Source organism: Leptonotus elevatus, chromosome 11 (genome assembly GCF_054856555.1).
Source record: "Leptonotus elevatus isolate MCC_2025b chromosome 11, RoL_Lele_1.0, whole genome shotgun sequence".
Taxonomy (NCBI): Eukaryota; Metazoa; Chordata; class Actinopteri; order Syngnathiformes; family Syngnathidae; genus Leptonotus; species Leptonotus elevatus.
The window spans coordinates 10,983,065-11,008,329 of NC_141249.1; the positions used below are offsets into that span (position 1 = coordinate 10,983,065).

Sequence of the window (25,265 nt, forward strand, 5' to 3'; positions counted from 1 at the left end):
ATTAACCTTGATACTTTAGTTATATTTACATTTGAAAATGTCTATTATATTTTAGGACTATATAGTAAAAAAAAAACTGCTGAAATGTGCCATTTCCAAATATGGGTATGACACAAAAAGTACTTGTTTTTTGCCCAATTGGCGCCGAATCAGGCTAATAATGACACTCAGTAGGCGTGTAAGAAGCGATGTAGCGTTGAGAGTTGACGTGTGTGACAATGGCGTGGACTCATGCATGGAGGGGGGGGGGGGGGGGGGGCTAGAATGACTCCCCCAGTATCAGCCTCGCTTGTACAGCTGTGCCATTCCTGCTGGCATGGACTGCTGTTTTTTGGCTCCAGCTTCTCCACCTACGCTGCGGGGGTGCTCAAGTAATAAACATCCTTAACACGGGTGATAAGTAACCCTCCACCTCCGAATCGGCATCGGTTTGATGGAGATGTCAAATGATTCATGTATTAATCATGACAATTGGAAGAGAATATTGACACCTCTGATCTTTTTTGGCACGTATAGAGGAAACGTACATGTGTGCTGGCTGGCCCAATAATGCTGCTCACACGTCCCCCTCGGTGCTGTATTTATCAGGCTGACACGTTTGTTTCTTACACTTAATGCTTTTTAATATTCTGTGTGTGAATGTGGCAGATCACACCTGTTTTGTTTGCGCTGCAAGGGGGAAAAAAACGACCATATTCTAATTTCCTCGGATATACTTCCACGTGGAACTCTTTTGTGTTTGTTTGTTCAAGGCTCATTCATTTAAAAAATACACTTTTGTATTCAGTTTATAAAAACAATGTCTACGACTGTAGGAGATATGTTATTGCCAGTGTGTTGTGAAGATGGAGCGCTGCTCTTCCTTGCAGTTAGTTGGAAGATGTGTGTCAATAAAATTTGTAGCTTCTCCTTCTGCCATGCTTTGGTAATTGTAAAAAAAAAAAAGAGAAAAGTAATTTAAACTTTTACGGACTGTTTTTATGCAGCTGTAAAACGTGTCTATAAAACCCAAAATGAGTTTTGGAGGAACCTCTCTTGCGTCTGAAGATCGATGACATGGATTGGCGCAACCTTTCAAAAGCCAATCAGCTAATAGTCAGTTAACGATACAGTTCTGTGAAAAAGTCTTGAGATTTTTGCAACATAGTGAAACATTAAATAATAATAAGACTTAGTGTTACATTCAATTTCTATTTAAGTGGCAGGTTTTTACTGTTGCTTAAATGTGATGGAAGCTTACTTTATCCTTGTTTCCTTTTTATGTATCTTTTCTGTCTCGTGTTCTGAAAGTCCAGGGTCCAGCTCTTAACAGTGTAAAATAGTGACTTAAAATACCAACACAGAGTGCGTATCAAGTATTTATAGGAACTCCGTTCCGCTCCTTGGGTCTACCAGTTCATTATTGTTCCATGATGACCAGTTTTAGGATTGCTGTAGTTCTTGCTTGGCTTGCTGCCGTTTTCTAAAAGCCGTTAGGTCGTCTGTTAAAATGATCAATGGAAGCAGTGGTTGAAATCTCCCGTCCCATTCAGTACGGACATGACGGACATGAGAAACTCTTACCTTTTTTTTTTTATATTGTTTTTATGTCCACACAGCTACTTCATTTTTTTTATACAAGGAATGGGCTAAATAACTGACTAAATCTAGAATTATAAATGAAATATTCAGGGTCTTAATGTCCACCAATGACGACTACTTTCTATACTTCTTTTTATCCATCTGTCGTGCGGCACTCCATGTGAGTCCGGCACGGCGTTTCTCTTTGAACTTGAGCAGTAGTTCAGTGTGATGAGAGCAGGTCCATATCAGCTGATGAAAAATGACCATACAGGGGTCAATCAAAGGAGGCTTGGAGAGAAGAAAAAAAAGATTGGATTTTTTTTTTTGTGAGCTGGTGGCATTTGTGGCATCAGTTTGAGCTGATTACAGTAGAAGGTGGTGAAGTGAGCTGAAGATGCATTTCCATCACAAATACTGTAGATCCGGACTGCCCGCGGATAGACAAAGAACTGCATTTCGGTAGAGGCCGAGACCTGCCCACAGGATGTAGTAAAGTTTTCTCCTATTTTGCTTGATAACATCTCCCTGACAGTGGAGGTGAGCCTGTTTTCTATTTAGCATATTTAGCAAAAATAAATCCACCTATGCCGAAACAGAGGACCTTATGCTCTGTAAATGTAGCTACGAGACACCCGTTGTTGAGCGCAGAACGCCTCCTCACTTTTTGTGCATGCAATCTTTTATTCTCTCACCTGGAGCGGGCCCAGAGTTTCTTGTGCATATTGGAATCAGCGTAGTTACAGATGTACTGCAACTTAGGGACTATAAGTAAAACTCTATTTTTGCCATCACTGACAAAAGACTCCCTCTGCTGAGTGCATGCTTTAAAATGAAAATGAAATAAAAAAATGGCCAGATAGCGATGTCTAATGAAGCTTTGGCAACACAGCACATGCAAGTAGAGCATGCAGTGATAGCCCCAAACCGAGGTGCTAATTGATGCGCTGGATATTTTTGGCATGTAAGACAAAGATGGATAGCGGCGACGGAGAATATTTATTAGCCGTTAACTCTTTTGAAGTCAAAATGTGTTACCGCTTAAACCCGCCAACACTGTATGTAAATTTAAAGTACAGTGACAGATCCTTTAAAGATCTGGAGCCATTCCTTTTAAATGACATCATTAAATCAGTTTGTGTTGCGCAGCTGGAAAACATGTTCTACATATGGGAGTTGTTGAGAGGCTTTTCATGAGTAGTTGTACACTCACGTTTGTCTTTTGGCATGGACTCTAACAGGAGTGGACTTAAAGTTAAGGTTATCAGATTCTCAAAATGAAAAACTGCTCGCTAGTCAATCTTCGTCAAGGGTTGGGGGGGGGGGGGGTTAATGTGTTTATCATATGAATCGCTATGACAACTGTGTGATTGACATACACATGGCAAAAAATGGGATAACGGGATGGGACCCGCATAATATCGGGACCACACAATGTGGTTGGTGAGATGCGCCGCAACGCAGGACCTAAGGCTAAAAACGAGACGGTCCCGGTCAAAACAGGACGTTTAATGACCCGACAAAGTAAAATAGACTATATGGATATCGTATTAAAAAAAAAGGTGTCAACTATGGTATAGAATGCCAGTTGTATTGTATTAGTGCTACTAGAAATTCACATTTAAGGATTAGGGCTGGATATTGATTCAAATTTCCTCAATCGATTTGATTTCAATTCACAAAAGTTCAGTTAGATTCAATTAAGATTTTTCTCAATTTGATTTGATTCATTTCACTTCAATCCGATATTGATTAATGATGGAACATCAATACTTCTTAAATGTCAAGGACATGATAACAACTTCACAAATATTAAATTATAAATTAAATTTTCCAGAGGCAGTAACTGGTTAAATCATTTAATTAGTTTATTAATCAAAGTAACACGTGTTATAATCACTAAAATATTTTCATAATTCAAATTCAAAGAATGCAAATATAAATTAAAATTATTCTGAATTGTCTTAAAGTGCAATAAGTCAGGTCTTTCATAAATGTAAGAACATTCTTTTAAATTCATGTGAACAACAAATTTCAAGAAAACAGTATGATACCAAACTAATTCTAGTTTCTTAAGAATTTATGAGAAAAGGACATATTAAAATAATCGATTCATGCTTTTATGAATCGATATCGGGCTCGAAAAGGAAAATCGGTTCGATATTGATCATTCGATTTTTTAAACCCCAGCCCTAATAAGGATAGTGATAACTGGTATTAGCTACCTATCAAATAAGTGAGTCCTTTACACAACCACTTATTGGCAAGATTATTAGATACAGTACTGTATTGTATTAGGTACTGTGTACTCAAATTGTAATTGTTAAAAATATTCATATACCTATTTTTCTTGTTGTCAATGTAATTCGTAGTGTAATTTGGATCGTGATCAAATGTAATCTTGGAACAGTGGATAAGCCTGTTTTGGGTGTAAAAATGTTTTACATGGCACGTTGCCATTTTTTTTCAGTTATTGTCATTATTATTTTCTGCTACAAGATATCATTCACCAACAGTGATGATAACTCATTTTTCTTCACAGTCACAACCCGTCCAAGTGACAGAACGAAAAGCCTGGCGGTTCGCTAATTAGCGCCCCGATGTGTTTATTATTGTCGTTTCCAGTAATAGATTAAAACTGCAAAGTATTAACCTCGTTTAGCTACATGCGAGGGACTAGTGTACCTAAATAATTGGCCGGCCCGGTTTGTGGCTGTATCTTCCAGTGGACTGTAATTCAGAGGTGCAGAATGTGTGACCTTGTTATCACATTCCATTTGTATTCAGAATGAGTTGTCATCTGCTGCCATGATTTGGTACGACTTACATCTGTAACTATTACACTTCAGCATATTACATACACAGATGCCTAGATTCACATCTTGACTTCATACGCATTCGCAAGCGGCGGTTCAAAAGGTGCGGCCTGAAATTGTTCTCCCTTTCAGAGTTTGTTTTGGGAATTAGAATCCCGTTGGTATTCAAAGTGGCAGCAGATAATTTTCCTTAGCGAATGCTTCATCGCAGGCGGCTTGGCGGTCTCGTGTAGTTTCTCTTCTTGTGTCTTTGGGTTCCTTGAAAATTATTCACTGCAAGGGGAAGAAAAAAAAACGATCCATCCTTCCCCGTTTTGCTTATCACCAGAAAGCAAACACATATTAAACACACACAAGGTGTAACACAAGTGATTGCTGTATCTGCTGTCCAGCTGCGGATGATAAGACAGGCCATGAATGCAAAATGTGTTTCAATTATACTTGAATAATGTTGCAAGGGGGATATCTATTTTCTTTTCTGGAAAGCGCTAAAAGTGCTTCATCAATTTTTTTGCTTTTGCAGTTGACGTCGTTTAGCTACCGTACTCCACTTTCATCATCTCATGAATTTAAATATGTTCTCCTCAACTTCTTTCTTAGCTCGAAACTATCATTAGATCTGCCTTGGCCTCTAAAATTGCCTGATCCTTTTGTACAGTGAGCATACCAGTACCTTTATTAAAATAGAGGCTCGGTGGGGTGAGCTTGTTTGCATCACAATCCGCCTCTCTGTCCTGATGTTATGCTAATGAGCACCGAGGAGACGTCTCAGCACCCCCCAGAACCAAGGGCGGTACCTTCGAGCTGTGACACCGAAACTGCTGGAAGAAATCTAATGGTGCACTTTGAACTTTTTCAAAGCTTTGCTCTTTATGCTGTGAATGATTGTGTAAAAAAATAAAATAAAAATAAAAGCTTTTCCGTCTCGTGTTATCGTTGTACTTGCATAGTTTTGTTGGAGAAAAACAAAACACAAATGTAGCTTCATGAGGTTTAACAAGCGCCATTACCTTTCCGGGTGCTGTGATTTAGGGCTGACAGGTGATTGGATATGCGAAAGACGACACCCAGCTCTCAGTGTGTGTGTGTGTGTGTGTGTGTGTGCACAGGGCCATGCCGTGTTTTGGGTTGACATGCTGCTTCGCTTGTCCAATGAAGGCATTCATGCTGTCTTTGGGATTGAAAATAGATACAGCAGTGGCGTGGCTGGGATTGTAACATGCCAAGATGCCACTGTTGAAATAATTATTTGCTTATGTAATTGGTGTAATGAGTTAGTCGGTCGTCTGCTGGATTTCAGCTACACTGAATTGATTAAATCCAGTATTGACTGCATTTAAAATTTTAAAAAGATTGTTTTCATGGTCCATGGAAGATCTCATTCTATTACAAGTACACAAAAATCCAAGTCATTGTATGATACAGTGTAAAATCTTCTACCCTTGTTCTGTTTAAGTGACGTAATGTGCCGTCCATTATGTTGGCCGTTCGTCCTTCATCTGGTCTGCGGAAGGTTAAAAGCATCAATTAGACACCAAGTCACGGTCAGTCACATTATGGCCAAAGCCTTTAATCTCAAAGAATTGGCACTCTTCAAAAAAGAAACATTCAATGATTACTGCTTTACAAGCCTGTGTACTTTTTTTATTTTTATTTTTGTATTTTGTCTTCAATTGTACACAGCATTTAAAGATGATGTAATGTATTCGTTAGCTGCCATAGTTTTTTTTTTAAGTGCTTTTCTCACTATTAGTCCTTATCATAGCTACTGTAGATTATATTATAGCTGTGGTTAAAAAAAAATCTGCACGCATGGCAATTAAAAGTGTGAAATACATCTCTGAAATCAATGCCTTTGATTTTATATTTGTCATTTCTGGCTCAAGAATTTACCAAGAAAGACTATAAGGTGGATTTCCAGTCTTCACCATCATCTCTAACAAAGGCACCGACGATGTCTTCTTTTCGCTTCCACTTTAACAGCATCATGATCTCAGTTACCTTGCTCATGTTCTGTGTCGCTGTTCTCTTTTTTAAAAATTAATAATCCTGTTCAATACTGCTTGGCGATCACAGTGCATTATTGATGCCGGGGCCCTCAATAGAAAGACGGAGCCGTGTTTTTAACCACGCAGCTGCTCAGTTTGAAAGAGGGAGGGGGTTAGAGGGTCACACAAGCTGCTTACTGGTGCACATCCATGTAAATACAACCGGGATATTATTGTACACTAAAACCACGCTTCATATATCCAAAGGATTGCTTCCTTTTTGGCAAACAAACATGGAAATAAACGATCACATGGATTTTCAATGAGGTCGAGCACAGTGGGCAGAGTTATGACCTCGTTGCAGCTCAGTTTGGCCGAAAGGTAGTGTGCCGTGGGATTTTGTCCATTTTTTTCCACTGTATTCAATTATTTTAAAGTTTTCACACAGTACTGTGCAGTATATCACAGTATCCACGACTGCCGTAATACTACAGTTCAATAAATAAAATAAAATATTCGTTTTCTGTCAACCACCAATTCTGTAATCCATCTTTTGTACGAACACATGCAAAAGAGACAGTTATTCAAATGCAGTGTTCCCGTCACACAAGCATATTTTCCATTCGGGTTATAACGGGTATGTCATGGCTGACATTGTAAATAAAATAAAGACATGCTGTAGCGGCCAGAGTGAGATGCCGGTTTTGTTACGCCCTATTACTTATTGTTAGGTTTTGTTTCGTTTGCCCCATTTTATTTGCTGTGGCAAATTTTCAGTACGGCAGTACTACGGCAGTCACAACCTGTCACATTTGATTTTCTGGTTTTGAACATAGTATTCCGTCAGTACTGACGGACTGTCTGTCAGTCTGTCACTGATGGACGCACATGAATGAATTTCTGATGAATGACGACGGCTGTCAAACTTTAAGAAAATGATGAAAGTGCGATAGATCTCTCAATCTGTCACTGATTTATACCTGTTTTCTTGACGACTGAATTCCGACCTCTAAAATAGTGGTGACAAAGCGTGGTTAAAACAAAATGACGGACTGTCGATAACAGTTTGGTTCGGCTTGAAAAAATTAATAACTGATGGAAGACGGAAGGGACCAGCACAATTTTCTAAATTGCCCGCCCCTGGTAATCACACCCATCATGGAATAGCAGGGCACCCAGTTGCTGCAAATTCATACCTTTTCTATGCTGGACTTCGTAGAGCCTTAAGGCACACAGCCAAGATCAGTTTGTCTCATCCGCCAATTTGTTTGGACTAATTTAGCCATGGCCAACTGGGTCTCACTGTAAATGTTACTTTTATGGTGTCCTAATGTACTCTTTGAGCAACAACCTAGCAGAGTATTTATGTGCACATGCTAATTGGATTGGGTTTCTGGCCAGTGGAGTTCACTCTATAGGCATTGCATACATTCTGGTTATTTCAAGGTGAATCATGCCTGGTCAAGGACCTATTGGGCTTGATTGGCAACTCCTATCACCGTGAAATAGCCATTCCTATTCCTGATCTTCCTATTTATCGTAGTGTATTAATGTCATCCTAATAACTCCCAAGCACAGGGAACATTTGGTAAAGACTCCGTTTAATGGTCCAGGCAGAATCATTCTTATCTCAACAGAGCTGAAAGAATAGTTTTGTGCTATCAGTAAGTGGAAATGACAATTTGAAATTCCCTTCCAGATAATCCACTTCAATTGCCAGTGAAACATCAAAATTACAACTCAGATTTATGGAAACTGTATTACACCCTGGCTGCTGTGTCGAATCAGTTTTCGATAATCCGTATGGACGGACAGGTATAGGTATCTTACAGAACTAATAGGATTTTCAGTGCATTACTGAAGTGATTATGAGGTTATGGATGTCATATATATATGCAGGCAGAGAGCAATATGGCCAAATCACAGCACACTCATTTCCACATTTTACTTATGTTGTGCTATTTTGTCCACTAAACCCTACCCAGACTGGATTATCTTCTTTTTTGTTAGATTTTAAAGGCGCTCCAGTTTTGTCTCCACACACCCAATAAGTTGTATTGTTCCAACCAATGGCTCATGATTGCTTTATTTAGTAGCCATATGTCCTGATCAGTGGGGAGCGCGGCTCATCGATGAATTGAGTGGCTCATAAAAATGATGAACTGCGCAAACACGAAAGCAATGAGCCTGACAAGCACCATGCTGCTGTCACAGGCTCTGTTGTGAAATTGTTTTTGTCTCTAAAAATGATGCTTGCATAGCAGTAAAATTATAATTTGTTTTAGCTAAGGCGGTATCAGAAAGTATTGACCGTAATGATCAGCCATTACTCTCCTCATACAGTGGGGACGCATCAATTGAAAAGTCTTTTGTCTTCTACTTTCCTTTGTTTTTTCCCCTTCCATTATGGAGACCTACCTTCCCCCACCTTCCACCCCACCCTGATCTGTCCTGTTGCGCTATGTGCAAGTTTGACCTGATATTCCCCTTGCGTGATCTCCGGTCAGGGCCGTTGTTTGGGGTGGGGGGCACGAGCAGTCACACAGCGTTTGGGTGGATGTCATTCCCGGGCTGCTCTCAATCATTCCCCTAGCAGAAGGGGTCAGCGTATGATTCCTCCCTGCCCCATATCGGGCTCAGCGGGGCTCCAGACTCATCTGATCAAGAGTCCAATTTCTTTCCTCTGGACTGTGAATTCTCTGATTTCCGCTTCCAAATTGTACGTCTCCGGCCAAGGCAAAGCACAAACACAATCTCTTCTATTTTCCTTCTGTGGAAGTGTCTGTGTGTTTGGCATCTTAGCTTTGATTCCCCGGGTAGTTTAGTCTTTCCGATCGGAGATGAGAGAGGGTCTTACAGTATGTATGAATTCATGTCTGAGCATACCGTTGGGAAGAACCAATAGAAGCAACCCTCCTATTCAACAGGTGGTGGTCTGTTGGCTCTGATTTACATTTGAGTGAATGTCCAGGCCTGCATTTCACCTCTTTTGCATCCCTGTGATGTTCACTGACAATTAACATCCCAACTCTTTCTTAGGGTTTGTTGAAAGCTGAAGGGCTAATTCAAGGGTCAAGCAAGACTTGCAAGCTGTCAATCTTTTTATTGTAACTTGAATCCCCTCCCCCACTCGAGTCCTTTTATTCTCAGACACCCCTAACCCCCCTTTCTCCCTCCCAGACCTCTTTTAATAGAAAAGCCCAACTCTTCCTCTATTCTCCTGTGGCCCTATAACAGCCCAAGAGGGACAACCAAAAGCTTTGTCTTGGAGAAGCCATGCATTCTTTCACATCTGCCTCTTGTTTCCAGAGCCCACCCCCTACCCTTCCAATTCAAATTTCAAACTGCCCTTTTCAATCAGCCCTCCTCCTGTCTCTTCTAATCACCCCCTTCCTTTTAGCTACTAAACCCCCATTTTGCACTTAACTATAAATGCAACTGATTTGGCTTGAAAGAGTCTGTCATACACACTTCTGGAGCATCTTTGTTTTCCAGGATACTTAAACATCTGCCTGTAACGACTTCATACATTAAAAAATAAATAAAAAAATAAATAAAAACCCTATCAATTTAACAACTGGTCAATCTGTGATTCAAGCCACTCTATTGCTGATGTCCTTCATCATTTGTCTGGCTCGAGTCTGTAGATGCAAACACCTGTTCTTAGATCACGGCGGTGTGCAGGGGGCTCAGAGTACGAATCACCGGCGGCGTCTCTGTTTAAAGGCGTGGGGAGAGAAAAGCAAGCTCCAGCTGAGAGAGGAGACTTCAGCACGTCTAATGAGGAGAATGCCAGCCAGACAATGTCCCTCCGGTCTGCGCCTTTGGTGTCTGTGCATGTTGAACACTCACAGCATGAGACAAAATACGTTAAGTACAAGACTGTTATAATCGATTTATAGAACAACCTTGTACATGTTCGAGGGAAATACATTCTGCATTTACCTCAAGGTGGGGGACTTTACTGCCTCCGAGGCAAATGTGTTTAAAATGCATCTGGTTTTTGTCTTCAGACAATCGAGGTATGTTGAGAACACTCAGGAGATGATGACAGACGAAAAAAATTATATATGGATCCAGTAATAGTTTGTTTACAGACCGGAGACATCCTCAGACACACTTAAACTGCCTTAGAAACTGTTAATGTGCTATTCAGGTCTATGAGGTTGTTTGGCTTGAAATACAGACACAGAGACATGCAAGGATTAAACTAATACGTAGTTATGTGTTGAAGGGAGGCAATGCTATTTGACAGAAGACTTGCGAGTGTTCTCCTGATAACTCCAGACAAGTTTGAGGTTAAGCTTTTAATTCAGCCCATTAATCTCAACCGAGCCAGGAAATCTCTTTGTTAACATGCATTTCCATTAAAATTAGAGGAGGGTAATACTCTGATGTAAACATCATAACCCATCAACCTCACTCAAGGTCGTGAGCCTCAGGGCATCGGTATTTCATATTGCACATGACATATGAATGCTCAGATCCCATAAATATGTATTTGGGATTCCGTGCATGCTTAGAAGAGGTCACGGAGTGAACTGGATGCTAGACTTATGGTAAAACTCGTGACTAGTAGTCAAGTGATAAAACACTGATTTCAAGTGACCAGGGTACAATTTGAATTTTCCTTGTTCTCTAGTATATAAAAAAAAAGCTTAGACCGTTTCCATCTTCACAACAATTCTTTTATTGCACAAGCTAGCTTTTGAAGGGGATTATCATCATGTCTCTGTGTGTGCACCATAAGTATTGTAAGTGGACAAAACAGTCGGTGCTAAGCCTGTGTGTGTTCATAAGGATCCTAAAAGCCTTTATGCTCCCTTTGGAGCTTTATTGTACAGACGGCCAACACAAGGCCTCATCATACAGTAAGAACTTGTCAGGAGTATGTCACTTAATACAGCAAAAACCTCCACCAAGGCGGAACAGTCCTTGTTTCAGGACCTAATTCTGAACCTTCAAAGATAACCTTTACTTGTATATGCATGTATTTTCTAATTTAGTCGCCGTTTGGTGAGCGATATAAAATCATTCACAATCATTTGAAAACAGATACGTTTTCTGAAAACAATTAAGTTACCACTCCCAAAACTGTGAAAATGGAAGAAATGCTAAGTGCATTCATGTTTGAGCATGTAGGACACCAACTATGATTTAATGCAGTCAAAACTTGAATAAGACCCCTGGGTTACCCTTTTTCAAACCCGAATAGTTGGCTATTAGTGAATTTTTTTTTTAATAGTACAAAATAAAAAGTGGAAATTACGTCTATTTTCATCATGATGTTGTCTGCGCGTCACGGTTTAGATGGTAATCGATCACATTACCATGTATATGAGAGTAACTTTTGCTGGTCAAAGTAAACATTGTTTTGAAAATAATATTGATACACTCACAAAACATATTTTTACTAGCTCATTGTGTAAACATATACTCATTTAGAAATTATCTGGATCAAGTTTATCTTTCTTCCTACTCCTTTTCGACCATGTAAATTAGGATTCACATAATATAGTGAATGATACACCCCAAAAATTATTTATTTGCTGCTTAGGGTATTTTTATTTAACTTTCCTTTTTTGTCATTCTTACATACATACACCAAAGGTCTGTTCTCCATCCCACTACAAGGATTGTGCAAAATTAGTTATTTGGTTTGTTTGAAATTTGACTTGTAAACTATAAGAACCATTGGATTAAAATTGAATTTAAATTAATGTGCAAATCTTAAAACAAAATATTTTATGCAATCACATTTCTTGTGGAACTATATATTATTCACTGAACTTAAATTTAAACCTCAATTGAATGGCTCTGAAATTAAAGGTCTCATGTGAGGCATACGGTCATATTAGATGAGGTGATTATGGTGGACTTAATTACAACTTTGTTGCCTAATGTGTGCATGCTGCATGTTTTCATGCCCGTGAAGTACTATACTCTGTCTGGGAGCTAGCAAACACAAAATAGATCAAACGCTCTGCAGCCAGCGAATATTCTCCAGTGAGGGGGAGCCGAGTTTTACAGCTCTGGCTGCACGCGACAGGCAGACTGCTTCAGTTGTGCATGAAGGCTAACATTCCGAGAAAGGTTGCAGACACATAAAGAAGGACATGGCTGTTTTTGATCAGGCTAAAAAAAAGATGAGGGGAAAACAGTTTCTAATGGGGTCCTGTGTGTCCCGTGTCCTGTGTGTCCCGTTGCCTGAGTGATGCCACATCCCTTGGTAAATGCGCTAATGGTTGATGGAACTGAGAGGACGGAGTTGAACCCAGCAATGTAAACAGGCGGACAAAAGGTTAGTAGTGTGAAACGCTTGCCTGGACGTGCAGGTAGGCATTAGGTTTCACTGGCGTATCCAAGACTTGGGAGGAGGCCATTTGCTTTTGTAGCGAAAGAGAGCAAAAACAAACATTCCAACAACTCGTGGGACGGGTATGGATGAGATGGGGAGACCGTAATCCTGCTTGGGAGTGATGGGAGTGAAAGGGTGGGGATGCAGAGATAAATTTGTGGTTAGTCACAACAAAGCGTGTTGACCATTTGCTCTCAAGTGTTTATTTGTTTGCCGGCGCCTCGGGGGTGGAAACGGCAATTTTACTTCTTAACTTGCAGCTAGAATTTCTGAAGTAGATAACTCAAGTATGTCATACATTGGCCTTTTGTGATTATACTGTAGATGTTTAACTAGTTCTGTGGGCTTTCAATATAATGTCACTATTTCACCCGGCTGAAGTCGTTGGGAAACATGTTAGATCATACTCACTCAGCCGTATGATTTTTGCGTTTAACGCTGCCGCCAGTTGATTTAGTATTTCTCGTGCACGCGGACGCAGAAGGCAATTCGGCTCACAGTTGGCCGCTTCCTCTCCGTTTGGAGCGTTTTCACTCTGGGCTCGTGTCAACTTTCTGTCGGCAAGCGAGAGCCGACTCCAAATCTGAGATGTCTTAATAAATCAACATCACTTTAAAATCTTTATGATATGTCTCATGTGCTTCTGGGTGGTAGGCACGGGTTATGATTTATAGATGCGGATTAAAAAAATAATAATACAATAGTGGAATTATAAGGTGAAGACCCTCATCGGTCACAGTGGGGTTGGCTCGGTCTGTTTGACAGTACTGGCTGCACCCAGTTCCTGTCAGTTAGGTGGTCCCGCTTCCATTTGCCATTAAAGGATTTCCCCCTCTCACGATTATTGACCTCATGCGCTTATTTGCCAGTCCGTGTGGGTTTTGCAGCATTTCCCAGATTTCCTCTCACACACAGTAAATGTCATTCCCTCTTGTTCTGCTCCCTTCACAGGTGTGAGGCTCAATGATGACCAGGTCTAAGAGTGTTTGGATTGGACTTTTTTAATCAGAAGCCTTTTGTCACGACACAAAAACCTGCGAGAGACCACCAATGCTTGGCGCCATGTGGAAAGTACACACCCTGTGCTGGTTTATCATCACGCTGGCCCAAGTCCACTCCACTGAGGGTAAGTGCCCGTCAAACTCTTTGGGCCTGTAAAAACAGACCACTTTCTTTCCATACCGACATTTTACAGCAAGTTTTTCAGGATCACTGACAGTCAGGCACTCAGTAGGGAATTTTCTTTCTTATAGACTTATTTAGGAATTCTCCAATGAGCAATGAAAATGTAGCGCTCGCGCTGCTCCTATGAAGTCCCACAGTGCATGTCTAAGTAATGTGGCTCTGAGGACCGTAGGCTCAGGCGGACGGAGATGATCGGGAGCGCTTTCATTAGTCGTATATCTCAGACAAATTGTGATTTGCCAGAGATTTTCTGCTTGAGAGCGCCAGTTGTTCCCAGTGGCATCAGAGCTGGATGCGTTCGGAAATTTGGGGCTAAAATGTTCTGCGCTGTGGCCAGCCAGCGCTCACAGATTTCACACCTCAAAAACGTTGATGTTTTAATCATGGTGCGTTTTAGCTGTGATTAAATGCGTCTCGGCTGCATCCTAATGGCCGGATTTATATGTCTAAACTGCATATCATAAACACTTTCCTCTACTTATTAGTCTTTAATCACTCTAATAGTGGTGCACTACTTTTGGTAATTGATGATTGCTTTAAAAATTGGCTTCTGGTTAGTGCAGTATATCAGAAGAACCATTATATATTTGTTTCTTTGTTGCCAACTGTTGTAGCTCTCGCCCAGTCTTCCCTTTTTTTTCTTCTTAAAAAAAAAAATCTGCAATGTAAGATTATTGAAACGAGTTGGCAAATTAATCACTGATGCAGCATGTCACACAAATCACCCGTGTATAATCTTAACATACAATTTGTTTTCAGCTTGTGTCATCTGGCTTGGATTTTTACAGTCACACAAGAAGCGCCGTGTGTTGCTCCTTTCAGCTTCAGTGGCTTTGGCAAACAGAGAAGCAGAATTTCATCAATGCTGGCAACATACATCATCTCACGTCTCACGTCATGCGGCGATAAGAGTTAGCAATTTTCCAGGCTTATAATGTGACTACACCTAGAGCAAATGGAGATAGTTGGGATCCCCGGGAGCTTGGAGCTCTCACCTGGCGCTACATAGTTTTTGAAATGCTACTGTAAGCCCACACGTATACAGCACATGAAAAATACCCCCCCACACACACTTTTTATTGTTCGATTAAATTAAATTCAGTACAATATTGATTAATATACATATATTTATGGAACATCAATTCTTCTTAAATATCAAGAACATGATAAAAACTCCATAAACATTACATTCCAAATTACGGTAAATTATGTAGCGGCAGTAACTGATCAAATGATTTATTTTATTTTTGTCAATGAAAGTAACACGTATCATAATCACTTAAAGTTGCTCAATGGAGGAAATTGAATTCCGAATCGCTACTGCCACGTGTGGCCAAAAAATGAAACTGCACACTCCCTTCTTCATGTACACACTGGCACGCATGACGTCCGCAACCAGAGGGCGGGAAATCCAAACTCAAAGCCAGTCTGAAAATGATTTTTCCTACATAGAGCAGCTTTAAGTGTTACACAAGCATTGACATCAACATGGATGAGATGAAAAATACTATTTTCATAATTATAATTCAATAATTGTAATTGTAATTGTATAATTGAAAAATATTCTGAATTGTTTTAGTCAGGTCTTTTGTAAATGCAAGAAAATACTTTTTATTACTTTTTTTAAATTCCTGTGAACATTAAAAACAGATTTAGGCATTTAAAATTATATTTTCTCATGAATTAATGGGAAATAAAGACATTAAAATAATAAATTTCTCGTTGTACTAATCCATATCACGCTATGGACATGAATATTGATTCAATATTGATTGATTGATTGATTGATTGATTGATTGATTGATTGATTGATTGATTGATTGATTGATTGATTGATTGATTGATTTTTAAAGCTCGTCCTATCCAAACTGGTAAAGTTTTGAAAAAAAGTGTTATCAAACATCGCAAATAGACTGTACACAATGTTGATCATAACGACAAACTTCTTAAGGCAGCATTAGAGTCCTCTGATATGTAATAATTGCATGTAAACAGGTTTAGAACAGTCAGATTATTATTATTATTATTATTATTATTATTTTACTATCAAAAAATTGTATTTGAAAAGAAAAATGGATTTAATGATTATTAATGTTTTCATTCTTTATTTTAAAAAAATGCATCTCACAACATTGATAAACAACATAAAACAATTGCAAATATGAATCATCATTTGGATTAAAAGTAGGCACATTCTTATAAATAAAAAATTTAAGCACAACCCAAAAAATTAAAAAATAGAACCTGGTATGTGATTTACCATACAGACTTTTAAACTAACTTTTGTAATATTTAAGAAGCCAAGTTTGTATGTTGTACCTGTGGCTAGTGATGGCAAAATGAAGCTTCATGAAGCATTTACGATATTTTTTTACTCCTCTAGATGGCACTCATGATTCAAAGATGCAATGCAAATGTAATCCATTTTCATTGCACTTGCCTTTATCTTTAAACCAAGAGCACCATCTAGAGGAGTCAAAAAATATCGCAAATGCTTCATGAAGCTTCATTTTGCTATCACTACTTGTGGCCATAACCCCTAAATAGAAATATGCAAAAGCTATTAAATAACACACACTTGGTTTGGCTATTGGTAACATTTGTCATTTATGTTAGTTTGCATTTCCTCCCCCCTCATGTCAGTTCCATTTCCCATCTCAGCTGCAGAGATCAGCTCGGAAACAGTTCATTACAAACAATATCCCCAAGTCCACACGCTTCATTAACACTGCGTCGATGCCTAATATCTTTTTAATGCATTTTTATAATTGAATTAAATGAGTTAGTGAAATGTTGTAAATAGTTAAAAGTTTGTATTCGGAAGGAAGAGCGTCACAGACGCAACATTATTCCTTTTACTGGAGGGGGATTGTGCTGTGACCTCCAATTACAGTGTATGTCTCATCCTCCATATCCAGTCCACGCGTATACATGTCTTTCATCTATATTTGCACAGCTGGTTCACTGTCATCGCAAGGCTTTCATCCTATATTCCTCTTTATTTTTTCCTCGCCATCTTGTCTGTCAAAGAAAATGTGGATGTATATAGTACAAAGCTGGGAGGTGGAGGTGGATTTAACAGGGTTTTTTTTGGGATTCAATTTGTTTTGCATTTTTATTAAACACAAAATAAGTACATTTCAAATACAATTACATGTGGTCATTGATTATTTTTGTTGTTATATCAGTATAGGCCCATGTATAAAGGTCCCAGAAGTCTCCTTGTCTACTTTTTGGGAACTGAACGTAGCGTCAGAATTTCATTATCGCAGTCAGCGTGTATTCTCGAGCTGTGACTTGTGTTTCTGGGCGTCCCGCAGGGTCTGACTGTACAGTCATCGGCCGGATTTTTTGTCACAAATGAAGCATTTAGAGCCCGATTGAAACTGCATTGTCTGGCAGGACATTCAGATATTGATTTTAGATTGCATATCAGCGAGAGTTGTTCTCATTAAACTTCACAATGTTGAATTTGATCTTCACACAGCATTTTAACATTTCCAATGCTGGACTCAAAGGTTTCATATCAACGCAAGACGACCTACCTTGATATCTGAATGTGTATGTATGTATGAAATCATTAATGGTCATCAGTGTTTCTATTGCTTCAGGATTTTGACTAATTGCTTCTATATCTCCGACAAAGACTTTAGCGCAAACCGGGGTGGGAAGTTGACATTGGCGTCTACCATATAGATAGGGTCTCACAAAGGACATTTTAGCATTGCATTGTGGGAGGGGGTCAATGTCTTTGTATCTCAGACTTGACCCATACTTAGGGCTCAAAGTCGAGATTACATTCTTAAGCTGTGACACCGCAACCTGTTGGGCTGCCTCTTGACAAAGTACTAACCTAACTCGGCTGGCGTAAAACATGTTAACTGCCTCATAAAGATAATAGAACTTGATAAAAATCGAATTGCTGTTTAAATATTAGAGAACAGCAAATATGAGTAAAGCCCACTTTACACCCCTTTGTCGTACATTCCCTGTTGAACTTCATCGGTGACAAATAGAGGGAATCTATTTCCAAAGCAGGAGATTACAATTGTAATTGAACTTTTTCAATTCATTGTTATTCAATTTTAATTCAATATCAATGCAAACAGTGTTTGATCAAATGTTTGATATAAAAAAAGGAAGAAAACACCAACCCTGGCATTCTGCAAGACTTCATCATCGCTACAATATACTTTATAAACTGTACTTGTTTGACTTGGCGGCAGGCAAGTCTCACTCACCTTCAAACCCGGGAGTTTTTATTTTATTTTTTGAATTTGAGAGTGGCTGACTAATGACATCACAGCTGGTGTGTATGCATTGCTACGCTCATGTACATCATGGAAAATGGCCAACTCGTCACAACCTAGACACACTCCGGAATTGAAACATGTTGACGTTTGATTTCATGTGAGTGCTCTGTAGTTCCGACACTAATCGGTGCATTACAAAAAACAGTACCGTCTTCAGTACCAAACGCTAGTGATGGCAAAATGAAGCTTCATGAAGCATTTGCGATATTTTTTGACTCCTCTAGATGGCACTCATGATTCAAAGATGCAATGCAAATGTAATCCATTTTCATTGCACTTGCCTTTATCTTTAAACCAAGAGCACCATCTAGAGGAGTCAAAAAATATCGCAAATGCTTCATGAAGCTTAATTTTGCCATCACTACCAAACGCTTGCCTTGGCCTATCTTGATATAGATGATAGCGACTGAACACATAACATTCAATTATGAATCGCTACTGCCACCTGCTGACGAAAAATTTAACTGCACCAACCCTTCTTCATGTACACAACGCGCACATGACATCACATTCGCAGACAAGAGGGCGGGAAGTTGTAACCCGAGTCTGAAAACTATTGGCCAGAGGCTTGCAGGAGTACCCATTGTGAATAGCTAAGGTGGCAATTTACTAATTACAAGATGTTTCAGTCATAAATGATCAAGTAAAAAGGCTATTGTAAAGATATTTTTAGCCAAATTGTTACATAGAGCAGCTTTAATTCCGTGATCACTATATATAGTCTGATATAGTATTTTCCCTTAAAATGACATAAGGTAAATGGCAGTTTTATCTTTTCTCCATTTTGTTTTATAAATAACATAATTCATATTTATAAAGTACAAGAACATTTAACTGATTATCCAATAACGAATAAAAGTAGGGATGTTCGATACCACTTTGACTGACACCAGTCTGAGTACTCACTCTTAAGTACTGATTTTGATACTAAATATTGATACCACTAGTACTTTTGATACTGCCCCCCCCCAAAAAAAAAAACCAAAACAAAACAATGACAGATAATTTTAAACAAAGACCTATATATCACAAAGTTACATTTTTACTTAAAATTGTGTGACATTTTTTATCTTCTAATTTCTGATTCCTGATCGTTAAACAGCCACAAGATTAGCAGCCACAGTCGTGCGTACCGATACCTTGCAATTAGGCCAGAAGGCAACAAAAGCTATCCAGTAGCCAGATGAATATTATTCAAAATATCTGTTAGCATACCAATTTTTTTAAGAAATGTAAGTGAAAATAGTAAAAAGGAATACTATAAAAATGTGCTTTTAAATAACATTCAAATACCCCTAGCATTTAACCACTTAAATGCTAATTAATAAACAGTTTCAGAGGTTGAGTTTTAGGAACACAGGTTTGTCAGCTTGTTCTCAAGGCCCTGTTTAACCTGACTGTGCCGTCTCAGCCTTAACACAAATAGCACTATGTAAAAAGCACATTGACTTTCCTTTCAGAATTTTCCTGCATAATAATAGACCAGAGAATACTCCCACCAAATTAGACATTGATTGCAAAAGAGATCTGTCAATATGCACATACAAGTGAGTGACTTTTACAACAAACTCATCCCAGCAAAGCAAAATTGTTGATGGAAATTTGCAAATTCACAATAATATAGAAAAGTGTTGAATTTCTCCATGAGGGATTTAAGTTAATGACCATCATCAAAAATCTGTATATTGTTCCTGTGTTGTAATGGATAATAGATAAAACACTTACTGGGTTGTGCTAATCTATGATGAAGCATTCATTGTTAAACATTTTACATTTGCAGATTTTGGGTTGCGCAGAGCATGCCTTTGATTTTGAGCACATTTACAAAGCAATCATATCGTCTGTCACAAAGGTCACTCAACTTTGCTATCTGTCTAACTGCAGGATCATTTCCTTTGTCCTGCTGGTGTCCTCTGCCACCGTTACCACGGCAACCTGAACACATTTAACCGAGGGTGTGATTTTTACCAAGAAATACTGTCATGTTTTCGGTAACGTATAATGCAGCGATGATTTTCTCCTGTAACACATGATTAAACCGTCTCCCAAGTCTGTCTGTGTTATTTAGTCAGGCTGAGAAGATTTGTCGGCATCAGCGAGTGAATAACAATTCACACTCAGCATCAGAAGTGCGCTCTCTTCAAAGGCTTCGCCTGAGATTGTTCGAATTACAGAGTGGAGCGATGTTTCTGTGTCAAGGAGAAGGGGGGGGATTGCGACGTGTCAGACGCACAGCTGAGAATCAATCAAGACAAAATGGGCTGCGTTTCTCACTAACTTTGTCACTTTTAAACTTTTTCGAACAGCGAACAATCAGGGGAAAATGTGAGCAGCTGATAAACAAACAATACGAATGGAACTTGTGTATAGAAAACTATTCAACTCAAAAGGCACAGTGGGTTTTATAAGTATAATTTTGTTTATTTTTTTTCATATAGAAAGTTTTCATTCCATTACTATGAGGCTTTTACCGGTTCTGTCTTTGACTTGAAGTGCATGTCAGTACTATGCCATGACTTAACCCATTAAGGCCAGAAGCGCGTGACCACGTTTCTACCGTTAAAGCCGGGAGCACGTGACCACACTTCTCCCTTTAAACCGTCATTTTGTTTTGTTTTGAGCAATTCTTGGTCTCTTAGCCAATGAAATACATCAGAATATGCACAATAGGGCGACGTGGGCCTCATAGCATGTCCGGGAATTTCAATAGAGCGTTTATGGTTGATGTAGATTCGCGGGAGTTATTATATAAATGACGTGATTGACGACGGCGCGGGAGGAATTCGAATCAGTGTAATGAGTCGACAGTATCATACTGTTAAGAAATATGTTTGTAGACAATGAGGATGTTGAAAATTTTAACGGCTTTGTAACGGAATGGATGACGAATAATTACCCCGATCCCCAAGGTTATTACTAGTGATGGCAAAATGAAGCTTCATGAAGCATTTGCAATATTTTTTGACTCTTCTAGATGGCACTCATGATTCAAAGATGCAATGCAAATGTAATCCATTTTCATTGCACTTGCCTTTATCTTTAAACCAAGAGCACCATCTAGAGGAGTCAAAAAATATCGCAAATGCTTCATAAAGCTTCATTTTGCCATCACTAGTTATTACAACTGCGCTCCAGTGTTGAAGGTAAATATATCTGGAGTTGTACACCCGCAGATGCGACATTTGTTTGTCAATTAAAAAAAAAAATTGTATTGAAGGATTATAATAATAAACTTAGGTGAACGCCACAGGTGTAAGCTCTAAAATGTTTTTGGAGTTATGTTTCTATCTGTTTCAGGAGCTGAGATATCAATTATTTTTTAATCTTGTTGAATTTCCGGGAAAACTTTTGGGGGTGACTCAAAAGTCACCCATAGGTTTTAGAGGCATGTTTTGCCAGGCACTTTAGGCCTTAATGGGTTAAAAGATGTTTCTGGGATCAAACTTTTAGGAGCAAGTTTTTCTTCTCCCATCCTCCCTTACACCAACTCCTGTTTTTCTCACAGCTTTATTTGTTTGAAGTACTTGAAATTTCTCAAGGGCAGTGTAAAAGGGCACCTTTAAAAGTCCTATTTTTTGGATCACGCGAAAGCAAAGGAGAAGAGGCTTTAAACCTTAATCTCAATGTGAATGGAGTGAAATAGACAATCAGGGTTTTCCAAAATGTAATTACTGGAAGTAAAAGCTGAGGGTTTAATGCGAGCCAGAACCTGTAAGAACACCATCTTGCGCCACCCACTGCCATGCCACAATTTTCTCTGGGTAGTTATATCTGCTGGCTTCAAGCAAACTTGAAATTGGTCAAGAAATGGGTTCCAAATGTATTACATACAAGTAGGTCCCCTAAAGGAAAGCCAAAATATCACAAAAATCCAGTCAATGTTTCCCTTAGGAGTGGCTGTGTTCTGTTACTCTGCGGTGTTTAGTTTTCCAGTGTTTCACCAGGCGATATCTTCTCAGCAGCAGCAAAAACGTTCAAAAAGAAAAGCATAATACTTTCTGTCAAGCAAGCATTCTTGGAACCTCAGACTTTTTTTTTGTTAAATACAAAAGAAAAAAACACACTAAAAGCTTACTTCCCTCACTGTATTATACGGCAAGTTTATGTTGAAAACCTAAGTTAAAAAGTGGTCGGGTTACTTTTAAATAAACATCTTAAAGTAACTTGGTTATTCCTCATGTGATCAGAGTCGAACACAGAAGAACCAGGTTGGAAGCTTTTTAACATGATAGCATTACTCAGGGTTGGGCACTTTTGTCTCACCATCGGCCCCGTCGTTGACGGATGCCCACATTTTTGGAGAGTGCTATATGACGCAAAGCATAAAAAAAAACCACACAGAGTGAGCACAGACTGAAGCAGGTTTTCGTCTGTCAATTCTGGGTCAGAACAGACGGTCCTTCTCAGCCCGTGTATTGGGGCGTTTGTCAACGATGGGCCGACGGAGAGACGTCTCACCTCTGGCATCACTGTTCCTGTATCTTGTGTTAATTTAACAAAACATGAGCAAGTATGTCACAGTCACACAATTCTCTCTGATATATATACAGATCTGTTCAAGTTGGGTCTTGAAAATGTGCTTTTTAGTTAAAACCAAAACCAGTATCTCACTGAGTGGCGAATGCTTACGAACATAGCAAATTTTTGTTTTCGTCAGAATTCGGAAAAGGTTGCAAACATGTTTGAAATAAATTCATTGTTTTGCTAACAGTGGCAAGTGTTTGCGATGCAGCCTAAACATTTGGAAATGGTCACAAGACACATACAACAGACCACGTGACCATGGTTCCAATATCCATTGACCCATTTGCCGCTCAGTGAGTTTTCAGCAGGTATTCTCCACATTGATCATAAAGTAAGCCAGTGACCACTTAGGGGGCTTTCGGGGAGGTTGTTGACATTCTGAGGAAGAACTCTCTCTGCCGGAGACCCCCCACCGTTGTTGCTGCACTCAGAGATGATGACCGTCAGAAAAGAAGACGCAACTTTTCATCGGTTATCCTTCGATTTGCCTGCTACTCCAGAAGTTAGCAAACGGTCGCAAATGTTCACTATCAGTTGCAAAGGAGTGGCAAGTAGTTGCTAATCTTTGCAATACTGTCCCAAGTAGTTGCTAGTAATCGCCATATTTTTTTTCGCAAACGCTTTCCCAAACATTTGCGCAGATGTTGCTATTGTAAGTATTGCTACAAGTCACTAGCGTCGCTATATCGGTGACTCCAACATTAGCTACCTTCCTTAGTGAGATACCTTAAAACAAGTCGTTGGTTCAGTGCTCAATTCATGCGGAACTGTCGTCGAGATTAATGCGAGATTAAGTTTCATAGGTATTTATGCAAAATACAGTTTACAGTCGATTTTGTGCGGTGTGAATGCATTCGTTCTGTTTTGTGAAACTAGAAACTGCAGGAGACAAAAAAGGCTTTTTTTTCTTTTAGGATATCATTCTCATCTAGTTAGCCAAACCCTAAAACAGTGATGAGTCACTGGTGATTTTTTTCTTTATCTCATTTATCTTTGGTAAACAAGTCCTGTTAGTTTTGTCTCCTCTTCTCCTGCTTGCTGCCATTGTGGTTGTTTGTAGCCCCATGGAGCCAGGCAGGCGTGGGGGGCCTTGTGTACTAAGGCCCACCGTGCTGTCATGTCTCTTTCATCACCAGCCAGGCTTGGAGATAAGGAGACAATGAGCAGTGGCAAGGTGTAGCCACAGCCCCCGGGTCTCCTCCCAACTGAGCACTTCAAATCCTCATTAGGATTTTCAGCAAAGGAAGGAGGGATTTTGTTGGATTAGTGCTTTGTCACAGCTGGCCCCAGGTTGGTGTTTGTCATGCAGAGCATTGCAGAGTCCTGACATGCTTCCACCCAACCCAAACAGTCTCGGACCTCCTTTCACTTGGCTACTCAGGAGGGTAATGCCACGTTTGGTTTGAAGCAACAGTTTGATTCATTGGGGTGCAGTGCATGCTTTTTTTTTCATTGTCAGAAGTTGTAAAGGACACCATACTACTGCCTGGTCGAGCACTCTTCAACATCTGCAGTTGTTACCCAAAAGGTAAAGCTATAGCCACTGCAGCTTATTGATTGGTCAACAGATATCCATCACTTCTCTGTGAAATTTAAAAAGGAATGAATAAGTCATAAATCTAAAGTATTTCAATAACATTTGCAATTATGACCTTCTTTTATCCACATCCAACCTTTATATCACGTAATTGAAATATCAGTCCAGGGTTTATCATTTCAAACCATACAATGTCAAGGTGAGCTTTAGCTCACATTCCAGCGACTGGAGTTTTCAACCACTGTGTTAAGGCTGCCCTTTGTACTTATTTATGCAGAAAAAAAAAAACTTGACACGAATATTTAATTGGCTGCGTGCAGTCACCTTCGATAACACCTGTTACAGGAAACACTATGCTTTCTTTCAGCTCTAATACTTTCTCATCATCACAAGTTATTACAAGGACATTACAAATGGTGTCTCACGGATACCTTGATCCTTGCTACTTTTCCTGAGTTGTTGTTCCCTCTTTAATGAAAGGAAATACTGTTGTTTGTCTCATGAGTCTTGCAGATTTCTCACAGACAATACAAGACAACTTTGTTTGTCAAAGTGTAGCCGCAGCTCTAATGTAGTTCTTAATTGGGTTTCAGACAAGCAGATTGATTCAGTGTGAGAGAGCTTCCGTGTTTTTGTGAAGTCTGCCTTTACCTGTCATTCACTGGGCTGATCCTTGTGAATAAAGGCCATTCAAGCAAGTCACAGACGGCCCGCACTGGGTGGGATCTCTGGGGATCTTGATTAGTCATCTACCCTCATCTTTTCCCCGTCAGCCTTGTATTTTACCGTCATGCTTTGTCTCATTATTGTTCTTGCTCAGACAGAATCATGGGGGTTCCTCACAAAAGTATCCAAAGCAAATCTGCAAAACAGTTTTATAATCAGCCGAGTCTCTTCTTTGAATACCAAATAAAAGTCAGTGATCTTGGAAAAAAACAGCCATTGTGTAGAACCAACTTTTTTTGTTTACCTTTATTATGTACC

At 39.4% G+C, this 25,265-nt stretch overlaps 1 protein-coding gene across 15 annotated transcripts in view; it reads left to right on the forward strand.

The window, feature by feature from the left end:
• Positions 1–25,265, forward strand: part of adgrl2a (adhesion G protein-coupled receptor L2a) — a 127,305-nt gene that overhangs the window by 8,211 nt on the left and 93,829 nt on the right. For all 15 annotated transcript variants that reach the window (XM_086088557.1, XM_086088558.1, XM_086088563.1 and 12 more), the window contains exon 2: positions 13,674–13,848. In XM_086088557.1, coding sequence (XP_085944683.1) covers positions 13,773–13,848 — 76 coding nt within the window. In that variant the 5' untranslated portion in view covers positions 13,674–13,772. The remainder of the gene's footprint in view (positions 1–13,673; positions 13,849–25,265) is intronic.